Consider the following 13,119-nt stretch of genomic DNA (forward strand, 5'->3'; position numbering starts at 1 on the left):
AATTAGCCCTACCAGATATCTGTAGAACACCCCACCCAGCAACAGCAGAAACACATTCTTTGGTGCACATGAAATGTTCTCCAGGATAGGCTATATGTTAAACCACAAAACAAGTCTCAACAAATTTAATTAAATTAATTAATTTATTTTTAAATAGGATCCACACCCAACCTGAGGCTTGAAGTCATGACCCTGAAATAATGAGCCACATGCTCTTAGGACTGAGCCAATCAGGCACCCCTCAATAAACTTAAAAGATTGAAATCATATAATGTTTCTTCTCCAATCACAGTGGAATGAAGCTAGAAATCAACAGAAAACTAGGAAATTCACAAATATGTGGAAATTAAACAATACACTGTTAAATAACCAATAAATCAAAGAAGATATCACAAAGGAAATTAGAGAAAACTTAGAGACAAATGAAAACAAAATACCAAAACTTATGGGATACAGTAAAAGCAGGGCTTAGAGGGAAATTTTTTGCAGTAAATGCAACCTACTACTTGAAGAATTCAAGCTACCACAATTCACCCAATGTAAAATAGGTCATTTGATAACCCTGTAACAATCAAGGATATTGATTCAGTAATTTAAACACCACAGACCCCCACCACCCACAATATTTCACTAGAGAATTCTACCAAGTGTGTAAAGAATTAACGCTATTTCTACACAATCTCTTCCAGAAAATAGAAGAAAAAGGAAGGTAATTACCTTGGTATCAAAACCAAAGATGCAGAAGAACCAACTGCAATCTTTAGCTTTAGGGTCCTCATTCCTAGGGCACCTGGGTGGCTCAGTCGGTTAAGCATCCAACTCTTGATTTCAGCTCAGGTCATGATCTCAGGGTCCTGATCTCAGGTTCATGAGATCCAGCCCTTCAGCAAGCCCAGTGCAGAGCCTGCTTAAGATTCTCTCTCTCTCCCTCTCCCTCTGCCCCTCCCCACTCTTAAAAAAAATGTGGATCCTCATTCCAAAAAAATTCAAATAAATATAACTTTTATGAGGCAACTAGAGAAATTTGCATACTGACTGGATATTTGATATTAAGGAAATATTGTTAAAACTTTTATGTATATTAATACTATAATGTATACAACTATTATAGTTGTATACATTAAATAGTCCTTATTGTTTAGAGACACACACTGAAATATTTGCAGATGAAATGATGTGACATGAGTTACTTAAAATAATTCTGGGGTGGGATGTCTGGCTGGCTTAGTCGGTAGAATGTGCGACTCTTGATCTCCTGGTTATAAGTTCAAGCCCCACATTGGATTCAGAGATTACTTTAAAATAAAATCTTAGGGGCGCCTGGGTGGCTCAGTTGGTTAAGCGACTGCCTTCGGCTCAGGTCATGATCCTGGAGTCCCGGGATCGAGTCCCACATCGGGCTCCCCGCTCAGCGGGGAGTCTGCTTCTCCCTCTGACCCTCCCCCTCTCATGCTCTCTGTCTCCCATTCTCTCTCTCAGATAAATAAATAAAACCTTTAAAAAAAAAATAAAAAAAAAATAAAAAAAAAATAAAATAAAAAAAAATAAAATAAAATCTTAGGGGGTACCTGGTTGACTCAGTCGGTTAAGCATCCGACTCTTGATTTCAGCACGGGTCATGATCTTAGGGCTGTGAGATTGAGCCCTGCATCCAGCTCCACACTGGGCATGGAGCCTGCTTAAGATTCTCCCTTTCCCTCTACCCCACCACCACCACCTCGTGCGCGTGCACGCTTGCGTTCTCTCTCTTTCTCTCTCCCCCTATAAAAAAACAAAAACAAAACTTAAAAAATATAAATTAATTAATTAAAATAAATTAAAAATAAATAATTCTCCCCCCTGCTTGGGTTCCTGCTCTTGCTGTCTCTCTCTCTCTGTCAAATAAATAAGTAAAATCTTTAAAAAAAAAAAAAGAACTTCGGAGGACACTTTTTTCTTTTTTTAAGATTTTATTTATTCACGAGAGAGAGCACAAGCAGGGGGAGAGGCAGAGGGAGAGGGAGAAGCAGACCCCCCCTCCTGCCCCCTGCCGAGCTGGGAGCCTGATGTGGAGCTCCATCCCAGGACCCTGGGATCATGACCTGAACTGAAGGAAGATTAATCCAGCTGAGCCACCCAGGTGCCCCAGGACACCTTTTTCTTTTTCTGTAATCTTCCTGGTCATGACTTTTGCAACACTTTCTAGTGCGTTTATCTTTTTCTTACTGATTTGTTAGGTTGTTGGTTTTGTTTTGTTTTGCTTAGCATATTAAGGAAACCAGTCCTTTTTCACCTTTTTAGTTCCTTATCTTTTCAGTTTCTTTCTCTTTTTTTTACAGAGAATTTTACTATTACAGGCCATTTTGACCCAAATGTTTTGACCTCATGGATATGTTTATTCCAAGCCTATTTTGACTGTAAGTTTTGAATCCAAATATTTTTATCAGAATTACACTAGTTCTTTTTTTTTTTCTTTATTAAAGATTTTATTTTTAGGGGGCGCCTGGGTGGCTCACTTGGTTGAGCATCGGACTCTTGATTTAGGCTCCAGTCATGATCTCAGGGTTGTGAGATTGAGCCCCGAGTCGGGCTCCATGCTCAGTGGGGAGTCTGCTTGGGATTCTCTCTCTCCCTCTGCTCCTCCCCACACTCAGGCACTCTCTCTCTAAAATAAATAAATAGGGGCGCCTGGGTGGCTCAGTCGTTGGGCATCTGCCTTCGGCTCAGGTCATGATCCCAGGTCCTGGGATCAAGCCCCGATCGAGCCCCGCATCGGGCTCCTTGCTCAGCAGGAAGCCTGCTTCTCCCTCTCCCATTCCCCCTGCTTGTGTTCCCTCTCTCGCTGTGTCTCTCTCTGTCAAATAAATAAATAAAATCTTTAAAAGAATAATAATAAATAATAAAATAAAATAAATAAATAAATCTAAAAAAAAAAAGATTTTATTTTTAAGTAATCTCTACACCAATGTGGGGCTCAAACTTCTTAAACTCCAAGGTCAAGAGTCACATGCTCCACTGACTGGGCCAGGTGCCCCAGAATTACACTAATTCTAATACAGCAATAAAGTGTTTTTTGTTTTTTTTTTAAGAAAGCCCTTTCTTGGGGCGCCTGGGTGGCTCAGTCGTTAAGCGTCTGCCTTCAGCTCAGGTCATGGTCCCAGCGTCCTGGGATCGAGCCCCGCATCGGGCTCTCTGCTCCGTGGGAAGCCTGCTTCTCCCTCTCCCACTCCCCCTACTTGTGTTCCCTCTCTCACTGTGTCTCTCTTTGTCAAATAAATAAAATCTTAAAAAAAAAAAAAATTTAAGAAAGCCCTTTCTTGAGCAAGCTGCATGAAGTCAATTTTATTCCTCAATCAGTTATTTTATGACCAAAGTTAAATTCTTTCTAATGTTTGCTATTATAAATTTAATTTTACAAAATTATTTTTTCATTGCAATCAACCTGACTTCATGGAGTGAATGCCACCATGAGGATGTGATTCTTCTCTCACTCTTGTTTATCCACATCTGATTTCACTGGTTTTCTGCCATTGTGCATTATCTGCTATTGTCTATTATTTCCATTTGGTCTGATTTTTCAGGTCAAATTTGATTATCTAAATATCAGAATGTTATTGTCTGTTTGAATTTTAGTTGCTATCCAATTAAATGTGGTCAGTTTTAGCTTCTATCAACATAATTTTGTGTTGGTTGTTTCTACACCATCAGTGATAGGATGTAGTATTTGCTCACAAATTCTGTCTTTCCCCCTACTCCACACTCACCATGTGTACTCTGATGGAGGATATTTCTCTGCCTATTGATGTTGGACTTGGCTGTGGGTGGGAAGACTATATTTTCCAAAGATGACCACAACGATATCTCCCATCTCATATGTGTCTTACACCTCACATTGTGACATCAAGCAGGAAAGTCTATGTTCTCTCCCTCGTGAATGTAGGTGGAACTTGGTGAGTGCCTTAACCAACAGGGTTCAGCAGAAGAAGGGATGCTATGTGTCTTCTGAGGCTAGATTATAAAAATGCAATACGCTTTTTTCTTGTTCTCTCGGAATTCTCACTCTTGGAATCCACCCACCATGCTTTGAGGGAGTGCAAACTAGCCCACACAGAGAGACCACCTGGGGACGCCACAGAAGAAGGATGTCCGGTTGACAGCTCCAGCTGAGCTGTCCGGCTCAGCCAGCTGCCAGCCATCATCAACCACCAGCGTGAAAACACCTCCAGAAGATTCTGGCCACTGCCTTTTGAGTGTTTCCAGCTGAGACCTCAAACATTCTAGAACAGAGGCAAACAGTAATGACTGAATTCCTGACCTACGGAATTGGCGAGCATAATAAAATGGCTGTTTTATGCCACTAAGTTTTGGGGTAGTTTGTAATGTAGCAATAGTAACTGGAACACCATAGCACTTGCTTTGACCAGTGGAATGTGGTGCCGATTCTGTGTGTGCTCGTTCTGAGCCTGGGCTTTAAGAGCATCCTGGGTCCCTAATCATCCCCCTGCCCCCCTCAGTGGTCTCTGACTTCTGCCAAGAGAAGAAAATGCCCCAGGTGCCCGCTGCTCCCAGAACAAGGAGACACGTGGAATAATTTTGAACCCAACTGTTATGGGCTGAGTCGTGTCTCCTGCAAATTCATATGTTGAAGTCCTAACCTCCAATACCTCAGCATGTTGTGGGTCTTAGGGTAGGGTCTTTAAAGAGACGATGAAGTTAAAATGAAAGGAAAGGCCCTAACCCAATCGGACTGGCGTGTTTATAAGCAGAGGCAATCTGGACATCCCAGAGACACCAGGGATGCGCATGCACAGAGGAAAGCACATGTGAGGACATAGCAAGAAGGTGGCTATTTGCAAGCCAAAGACAGAGACATCAGAAGCAACCAATCCTGCCAACACCTTGATCTTGGACTTCTAGCCTCCAGAACTATGAGAAAATACATTTCTGTTGTTTAAGCCACTCAGCCTGTGGTATTTTGTTATGGCAGCCTGTGATAGTGTGATTTATAATAAGAAATATATATATTTGATCTTAGTCCAGTTTCTGGCACAGAGTTCCTAAAACCCTTGGAATTTGCTAAGTAATGAGAGCAAGAAAGGTGTCTCTTCTTATGTTAACGAGGTGACTTTTGAACCCCACCTGAGGATTGCCCAGAGAACAAACCATGTGATTAGAGGGTTGAACTTTCAATCCCACACCCCCACACCCACCCCACCTCCGGGGAGAGAGAGGGGCTGGAGGTTGAATCATTCCCCAGTGGCCAATGATTTAATCAGTCACGGCTCTGTAATGAAATCCTCCATAAAACTCCACAAGGACAGGTTTTTCGGAGAGCTGCTGGGTTGGTGAACACACGGGGATGGGGGGAGAACAGTGCTTGGACGCTACATGGCAGCTCCGTGCCTTTTCCCGTGCCTTGCCCTCTGCATCTCTTCCATCTGGCTATTCCTGAGTTCTGTCCTTTAATAAGAAACTGGGAATCCAGTGAGTAAATGGGTTTCCTGAGTTCTGTGAGCTGTGCTGGTAAACTAATCAAACCCAAGGAGGGGGTTGTGGGATCCTTTGATTTCTAGCCAGTCGGTTGGAAGCACAGGTAACCTGGGCTGGGGACTGGTGTCTAAAAGTCGGGGGCAGGGCTTCTTGTAGGACTGAACCCTTAACCTGTGGTAGCTGATGCTATTTTTGAAGTGCGTGTCAGAATTGAGTTGAATTTTCATACACCCAACTGGTGTCTGGAGCTGAACATGGAGCCCAACACAGGTTTCGATCCCACAATCCTGAGGTCATGACCTGAGCCACCCAGGCGCCCCTTAACTCTGTCCCTTTATCCTGCTTTGTTTTGTTTCTTTACAGAACTCATCACATATTCATTTTTCTGTCTCCCTCCATAAAAGAATGCCTCCTCTATGGGACCAGAGACTTTATCTTATTCACTGCTGCATTCCCATGGCCTGGATTAGTACCTGGCATACAGTAGGTGCTCAGTAAATATTTGTTAATAATTGACTGAATAAAGGAGTGTCCTTGCCTTTGCTCAAGCCACTCCCTCCACCTGGAATACCTTCCCTTCTCCTTCCTCCCTTTCCTAATGCCACATATCCCTTAAGACTAAAACCTAGCCCCTATTCCTCCAGGAAGCCCTCCCTGATTGGCTGGGCTCTGGGCCCCTGGAAAGTGGCTTATTCCTGCCCTTCCTTCACCACAGTACTCAATCTTAGGTATACTGTAGGGTTTGTGGCAGGTAAAGACTGAGGTGGAGATTGAAGACAGAAGAGAACAGGCCAGCTTTATTGGCGTTAAGAAGAGGAAAGGGCCCTCCATAGGCTCTAGGCCCGGGTGGAACTGCAGGGAGGGCAGCCCGGACGCCACGTCACTTCTTCCATTCCTTCTTCTCATAGTCCCACCGGGAGGCCAGGCCTTGCACAGGGTTGCCCTTCATATCCAGGATGCGCTGGAGCTGCTGGGCCTTCCACTCATCCGTCAGGGTGATGGGCTTCTTTGGGAACACTGCAGGTAAGGCATGGGGTGGGGACAGGGGTGGCTCAGGACCCTGCAAGTCTTCCACCCTGTCCCCCTGAGCCAGGGTCTCCAGTCACAGGGTTAGGACACCCCTTCCACCCTGCCTGTCCCCCCACCAGACTCCCTGCTAAAGCTTCATTCCAGGGACCTCTGGGTTCTGGTCCCAGCTCTGCCTTAGACTCACTGTGGGAATTGGGCCAAGGTCCTTCCCCTTTCTCAGCCTGCTTCCTTACTTTATGGCCCAATGGAACGGATCCAAATCCCAGCTCCACCCTCCCTTGCTGTGTGACCTTGAACAAGTCACTTCATCTCCCTGAGCCTCAGTTTCCTTCCTTGTCAAAAACAGGTCCTATCTCCTATGGCTGTGGGGATTGGATGAGTTAGTATGTATAAAGCAACTGGTACAATGTGGGACAGATATTAAGTACATAATATATGGTAGTGATTATAATTACTAAGTTTGCTCCCACTGACTGGGAAGAGCCCAGGATGAGATGGTTTCTTTTGCTTCCTAAGGGGGTTGGAGTTAGGAGGCGAGGAAGGGGAGTTCACTTTAGAAATCTGGGGAGGGCAGTACTTAACTAAAAGGCTGAGGCACTCAAGAGGCATTCTAGGTGCCATGATGTGTGCATCAGGGGAGATGGAGCTCCCTACACTGCTCAGACCTTACCTCCTGGTCCATCTGCCCCTGAGGCTGACTCAGCCTGTCTGACCTCCTCACCGGAACTTTCTAGCTCAATGGGCGGGAAAGAAGGAAAAGATTTTTATGGCACCCATTAGCACCAAACACTGGGCTAGACTAGAATTCATCCTCATTTCATCCTCATGCAAGGCGGGAATTCCCATCACACTCTTACAGAAGAAGAAAAGTGAGACCGTTGGAGGTGAAGAGCTGGGGCACAAACTGTCAGCCCTTCCCCAACAGCCCCTCCCCTGCTTCCGGAACAGTGCTTCCTAGAGCTGAATGGGCATCAGAATGACTTGGAGAGCTTGTTAAAATACAGATGGCTGGGCTCCACCCTCAAAGTGTCTGACTTGGTAGATCCAGACTGGGGCTGAGAATCTGCATTTCTAAAAGTTCCCAAATGATGATGTTGGTCCAGGGACCACACTTTGAGAATCCCTCTTCTGTAGTCATAAGCAGTTAGCTGGACATGTGACCAGCTAGCTAAAAACTACATTTCCCAGCTTCCCTTGTGGCTAGACACGGTCATGTGATCATTTCTAGCCAACAGGAGGTGAGCAGAAGGCACATGTGCAACTTGTGGACCTTAGAGAGGAGTGCATCCCTTTCCCTGTTCTTGGCTGGAATGTAGGCTTTCGTGGCTGGAGCTGGAGCGGCCATCTTGGATGGCAAGAAGGAAGCCGCGTGTGGAGGACGGCAGGGCAACACCCCAGCAGGAGCCTGATGTTGCAGAGTCTCCATACTCTCCCTGGCCTTTTTTGTGAGAGGAACAAAACCTGTATCTTGTTTAAGCTCTTGTATGTTGGAGACTCTCTGTTACAGAAAAATTAATGGTTAATAACAGCAATCAGTAACAGCACCACTCATGCTTATGCGCCAGGCACTGGCTTACAGCCATTAAACCCTCACAAGAACCCTGTGATGGGGGCACTATTATTTTCATTTTACAGATGAAGGAATTGAGGCCCAGAGAGGTAGAGCTCCCACATCCCAACCCAGGCAGCCATGATCTGCCCTTCACCCTACACCTCTTTGGGGGACTTTTCAAAACGCTGCAGATGAGTGCCAGCATAGTTGCCCTATAAGAGCTGGGCTGGTGGCTCTGACCCCAAGGGCACGGCCCAGGCCTGCAGCAAGGTGAGGGGTTGCCACTCACCATAGACCCGCTGCCACCAAATCAGCAGAGCTGTGAATCCAAAAAAGAAGAAGACACAGCCCATCACTGTCTTCCACTCATTGGAGCGACGGTTCATCTCTGCAAAGGTCTCATGGAACTGGAGGCGGTACACTGGAGGCAGAGGACGGGTGGGGAAGGAGGGGCCTTGCATGTATCCCTTCCAAGAACCCTGGGCCAAGTCTTGGCCTCAGGGATCCCCAGCCTCCCCACTCTTGCGGCAGATGCTGTCCATTCAGCAAATTCTTATTGAGCATCTACTATATGCAAAGCACGGCCAGGAGCAGGCTCCAAATACCAGAGTCGTTTAGGGGCACTTCTGGTGGGCAGGACACATCCCTCCTGTTTCCCAGGGTCAGGTCCTTCCCCCCACCACCACCTTACCTGCCTCTCTGCTCCATCTCCCCACACCACTCAGTGATACCCAGGATGCTCCATGCTCTCCTGCTTCCATATCCCTCCCCACGCTGTTCCCACTGCCGGGCAACACCCTCCTCCTCACCATTCAAGGCCAGCCAGGACATGCCCCCTCCGGGAGGCCCACCAGGATTCTCTCTCTCTCTCTCCTTTGGGTCCTCACAACCCCTTGGACACACCTCACCCTAGCCACACAGCCTGTATTACGGTTATCCGGGTTTGTGTCAGCTCTCCCATTGACCTGGGAGCACCAGGCCAAGGCAAGAACCATCAAGGTGATTCACTCCTGGCCCCAGCATCACCTAGTATCTGGCTGTGCACAAACAGCTGACTGAATAAAAGAATAAATGAACAAATGATGAACTTCACCCCTCAGGCATGCATTCAGGTGTTTGGGGATTTCTGGTGTCTTGGGTGGGGGCCCTTCTTTTTTTTTTTTGATTTTATTTCTTTTTATTTTTATTTTAGAGAGAGGTGGAGGAGGGACAGAGGGGGAGAGAGAGGGAGAGAGAATCTCAAGCAGATGCAGCATGAGAGGTCATGACCTGAGCCAAAACCAAAGAGTCTGACACTTAACTGACTGAGCCACACAGGTGCCCTGGGTGGAGGCCCTTCTTTTCAAAGTCACCCCCCAGCCCACTCTCCCCAGCCAGCCCCACCCTGACACCTACAGGCCACCTTCTCGGCATGGCTCAGCTGGGTCCAGCTGCCCTTCTCCTTCTCCTTCAGGGCCCGCTGCTCAGCGTTGAGCTCTGCGCAGAAGGGCTCATCAGGCATGGGGTAGGAGCGCTGGGCATGGTAGTTGGTGTAAGGGGGCATCTTCCGCTCGCTATGGGCTGTAGGCACAACAGAAGAGCTGAGTTCAGGCTGCCCCTGGGACATTCCAGCTCGACCCATAATATTTAAAAAGAGGGCTGCTTTTATTGAGCACTTACTGTGTGCCAGGAGCCATTCTAAGGCCTCCGGGTGAGTTGACTCATTTACTCCGCATCACTCTGAGCCAGGTTGAGACTGTTATCTCTCCATTTTACAGATGGAGAAACTGAACAGCTAAGTGACTTGCTGAAACTCACAGAGCAATAAGGGGCATGGCCAGGGCTGTAATTCAGCCCCTCTGGCTTCAAATCTCATGCTCTCTCGGAAGATTTGAGGTGAGGAGGGCATGTCAGGCAAAGGCAATGGGTGGACAAAGGCTGAGTGAGATGAACCTGAGATGGAAGACGTGTAACTGCTCTGCAAACTGTAGGGCGCTCTCTGCATGCCTTTGACCACTGGTCAAGGGCACGCCTTTGGAGTCAGCTGGGTTTGAGCCCCAGTTCCACCCACCCCCGCTCCAGCAAGCCCCTCGATCTCACTGTGCTTCGATGTCCTCCTCTGGAAAGTGGGGATAGTAAGAGAACCTACCTCGCCCTGTTGTGGGAAGTTTCAAGACACCGTACTTGAAAGGGTTAGCACAGAGCCTTGCAGTAGATGCTCCGTAAGTTACACTGCTAGAGGCTGGTTTTACTACTGGCTTCCTTTCCTGCAAGCTTTCCCTGATGGCTAAGCCCTCAAGGGCTCCGCGTGGGTGTCCAGGGGGTCCGGAGCAAGGCTGGAGGGTCTCGATAAAGCTTCTGTTTATTGATACCAGAGACGCCCACATGGAAGGCCTTGGTACTACCTTGCCAGGACGGCATGGGACTGCTTTGACCCTTTTAATATCTAGGTCTCTGGGCCTCAGTTTGTTCATCTGAGAAATGGAGATAATAGCACAGCATCCACCTCACATGGCTGTCATGAAGTCTGAGTGTGTTAATCTGTGTGAAATGTTGATCACAGCTTGGGGTACATAGTAAGGGCTCAATAAATGTTATTCTTCTGGGGGTCCGGAAGAATATCTGGCTGAAGTCTCTCCTGTTTTAGGCCCCTTTCTTCTGACTAGGGTCTGGGAAGGAGGTGCAAGGTTCTGTCAGCACCCTCCGCCTCAGGACACAAAGTCCTTAGGGGCCTGAGGTTTGGGGGTCAGGCCCTGAGGAAGTTTCGAATGGAAGGGGGTGCTGTCAAATGAGAGCTCCGTGTCCCGGAGGCATGTGGCCCAGGACCAACGAGTGGGATTGTGGGAAATGGTCTGCGGCAGGCCCAGGGCAGCCAGCAGGAGCTCACCCCTGCCTCCGAGTTGGACAGGGGTGAGGCGTGCAGGTCTTACCGGCGCTTCCTGGGCTATGCATCCACCGCATCCCGGGTCCTGCTTTCTTCAGTACCAAGCTCCAGGCCGCTCTGAAGAACATCTGGGTGTGTGTGTGTGTGTGTGTGTGTGTGAGTTTCTGCCCCACGTTGCCCTCTGCCCCTACCCACGGAGCCCAGACAGAGAAACTTTTTCACGGGTGCTATGGTGGGGGCGTCCCAGGATTTCAAAGTCACCCTCATGCCCCTGGCCCTTCTACTTTTGTCTGCTATCCTGATAGAGGCGGATGGGGTTCCTAGACATTTGGAGCCCCCCTCCTGGAACCTCAATTAACCTTCTGAGAAGTGGGAGGAGGCCTAACTCCTGAGGCAGGGTCTCAACAGTTTGGGGCTGGGAGCCTGGGTTCTGGTTCCAGCCCCAGCTCGGCCAGGCCAACCTGGCAATCCTCCGTTTGCTCCCGCTCCCAGAGGAAACTGGGTGGGAGTCCAGGTAGGGAGGGAGCAGGTCCCAGTGCTACCTCTCTTCCTCACAGGGCCATCTGCCAAGGTCTCTGCACAGCCGGTCTGGCCCCCACCCCTTCCCCCTTAATTGGCTGCCTACGTGCTCACAGAGCCTGTTCTGCTGAATCTGGTGGGGGGAGGGGACAGGCTGAGCCCAACCCCCTACCCCCCAGGGCAGTCTCAGGGTTTGGCATCCCAGGGGGTTTGGGGGTGGGAGGTGGGGAGAGGATTTAGAAGAGGATAAGGACCAAACTGGGTCAGAAGGAGGAAGAGGAGCACACATCTGGGGAGAGGAAGGGAGTATCCCACCTCTGGAAAGAAAAAGGGCCCCCCACATCTGGGGAGAGAGAGAGGCACCCAATAATTAGAAGGAGGGGCTGTACCATACGTGGTGGGGGGAGGCCCACATCTAGGAAAGAAGGGCTCCCTGTCAGTGAAAAGTAGCCCCACATACAGGGAGAGGCAAAGAGTAATCTACGTTTGGGGAAAGAGATGGCGCCCCACATGCGGACAGAGGATAATTCCCGGAGGAGTCCTCGACTCTGAGCTGCCCGAAGCCCCCTGATCCTCCTCGATGGCAGGAACCACACCGGCCCTGACCGACCGGTGACGAAAGTTCGGGTCCAAGCCGCAACCCTCACCGCTCGGGCAGCCAGGCTCTCCCACCCACCCACTCACTCACCTCGCGGCTCAGCGCCGAGGGCGACTTGGGTCTGCAGAGCGAGTAACGGAGAATGGGCCGCAGAGGGACCAGAGCGCGGGGCGCCCGCCCCCGGGCCCGCCCCACAGCCTTCCCCAAGGCCAACCCCTGCGTGGGAACGTCCTGCCTCGGCCGGCCTTGGGAGCTACCAGCCCGCGTCCCTGGAGGCGCCGCGGCCCCCAGCCTGGGGAGGGGCACTGCGAAGTGACTCTCCGCCTCAATTTCTCCGCCCACGGGCGTCCTGTCTCTAGAGACCCCCAGCCTACAGCGCCTGGGACTTAGCTGGCGGTGTGTTCTGGGCCGGCGCAGCCCTGAGTCTGGTAGTCCGAGGAGCTGGATCATCCTGTCTCCACACCTTTGTTCATTGCCGTTCTTTGCGCTTGGAATGCTCTCGTAGGGACTTTGCAGACCAAAGTGTGGCCAACTTTCCAGCCCAGGCTCAACACCTCCTGCTCCAGGAAGCCCTCAAGCATCTAGAATCTGGGAGCTGGACTGTGGTGTATCACCTTGCTCCCATGCCCCCATATACCCAGAGGAAGTGAAAAAAGCCTCCCTCTGGTGTTCAAATCTTAGCGGTGTGGCCCTCAACAAATGGCCTAACTTCTTCTTCTTCTTTTTTTTTTTTAATAGGATTTTATTTATTTGTCAGAGAGAGAAGGAGAGCACAAGCAGGAAGAGCTGCAGGCAAAGGGAGAAGCAGGCTCCCCGTTGACCAGGGAGCCCGATGCAGGACTGGATCCCAGAACCCTGGGATCATGACCTGAGCCAAAGGCAGAGGCTTAACCGACTGAGCCACCCAGGCGTCCCAAATGGCCTAACTTCTGAGCTCCTGTTTTATTTTCTAGAAAAGGGAGCTAATGATAGTACCTACCTGACATAGCTGTTGTAAAGATTAAATAAGTCAGCAGAAAAGCATCAGGCACATTAACTCAACAATTATTTATTAAGACTTATTACAGGCATCTTGAGTGTCTGTTGTTT

The 13,119-nt window shown here is 49.0% G+C and overlaps 1 protein-coding gene across 2 annotated transcripts; it reads right to left on the bottom strand.

The window, feature by feature from the left end:
• Positions 1–6,244: 6,244 nt before the first annotated feature.
• COX4I2 (cytochrome c oxidase subunit 4I2) lies at positions 6,245–12,502 on the bottom strand. Of its 2 annotated transcripts, XM_036121838.2 has the most exons (5): positions 12,121–12,486; positions 10,960–11,041; positions 9,446–9,610; positions 8,340–8,471; positions 6,245–6,486 (listed from the first exon to the last, which is right to left on the bottom strand). In XM_036121838.2, the coding sequence occupies exons 1-5, from the start codon at positions 12,478–12,480 to the stop codon at positions 6,350–6,352; spliced, it is 876 nt and encodes a 291-aa protein (XP_035977731.2). In that variant the 5' UTR covers positions 12,481–12,486; the 3' UTR covers positions 6,245–6,349. The 2 variants fall into 2 exon arrangements, with proteins under 2 accessions (XP_035977731.2, XP_077913190.1); XM_078057064.1 differs by lacking the exon at positions 9,446–9,610 and having other exon boundaries at positions 12,121–12,502.
• Positions 12,503–13,119: the final 617 nt, after the last annotated feature.

This window comes from Halichoerus grypus, chromosome 10 (assembly GCF_964656455.1).
Source record: "Halichoerus grypus chromosome 10, mHalGry1.hap1.1, whole genome shotgun sequence".
Lineage (NCBI taxonomy): Eukaryota > Metazoa > Chordata > Mammalia > Carnivora > Phocidae > Halichoerus > Halichoerus grypus.

Bases quoted from the DNA above. Each gene is read 5' to 3' on its own strand.
- COX4I2 (XM_036121838.2), bottom strand. From the start codon at position 12,480: ATGATCCAGCTCCTCGGACTACCAGACTCAGGGCTGCGCCGGCCCAGA. The intron at 8,472-9,445 runs GTAGGTGTCAGG...CTCTGCCTCCAG, and splicing joins CCATGCCGAGAAGGTGGCCT to TGTACCGCCTCCAGTTCCAT. The intron at 6,487-8,339 runs GTGAGTGGCAAC...CCTTACCTGCAG, and splicing joins TTGGTGGCAGCGGGTCTATG to TGTTCCCAAAGAAGCCCATC.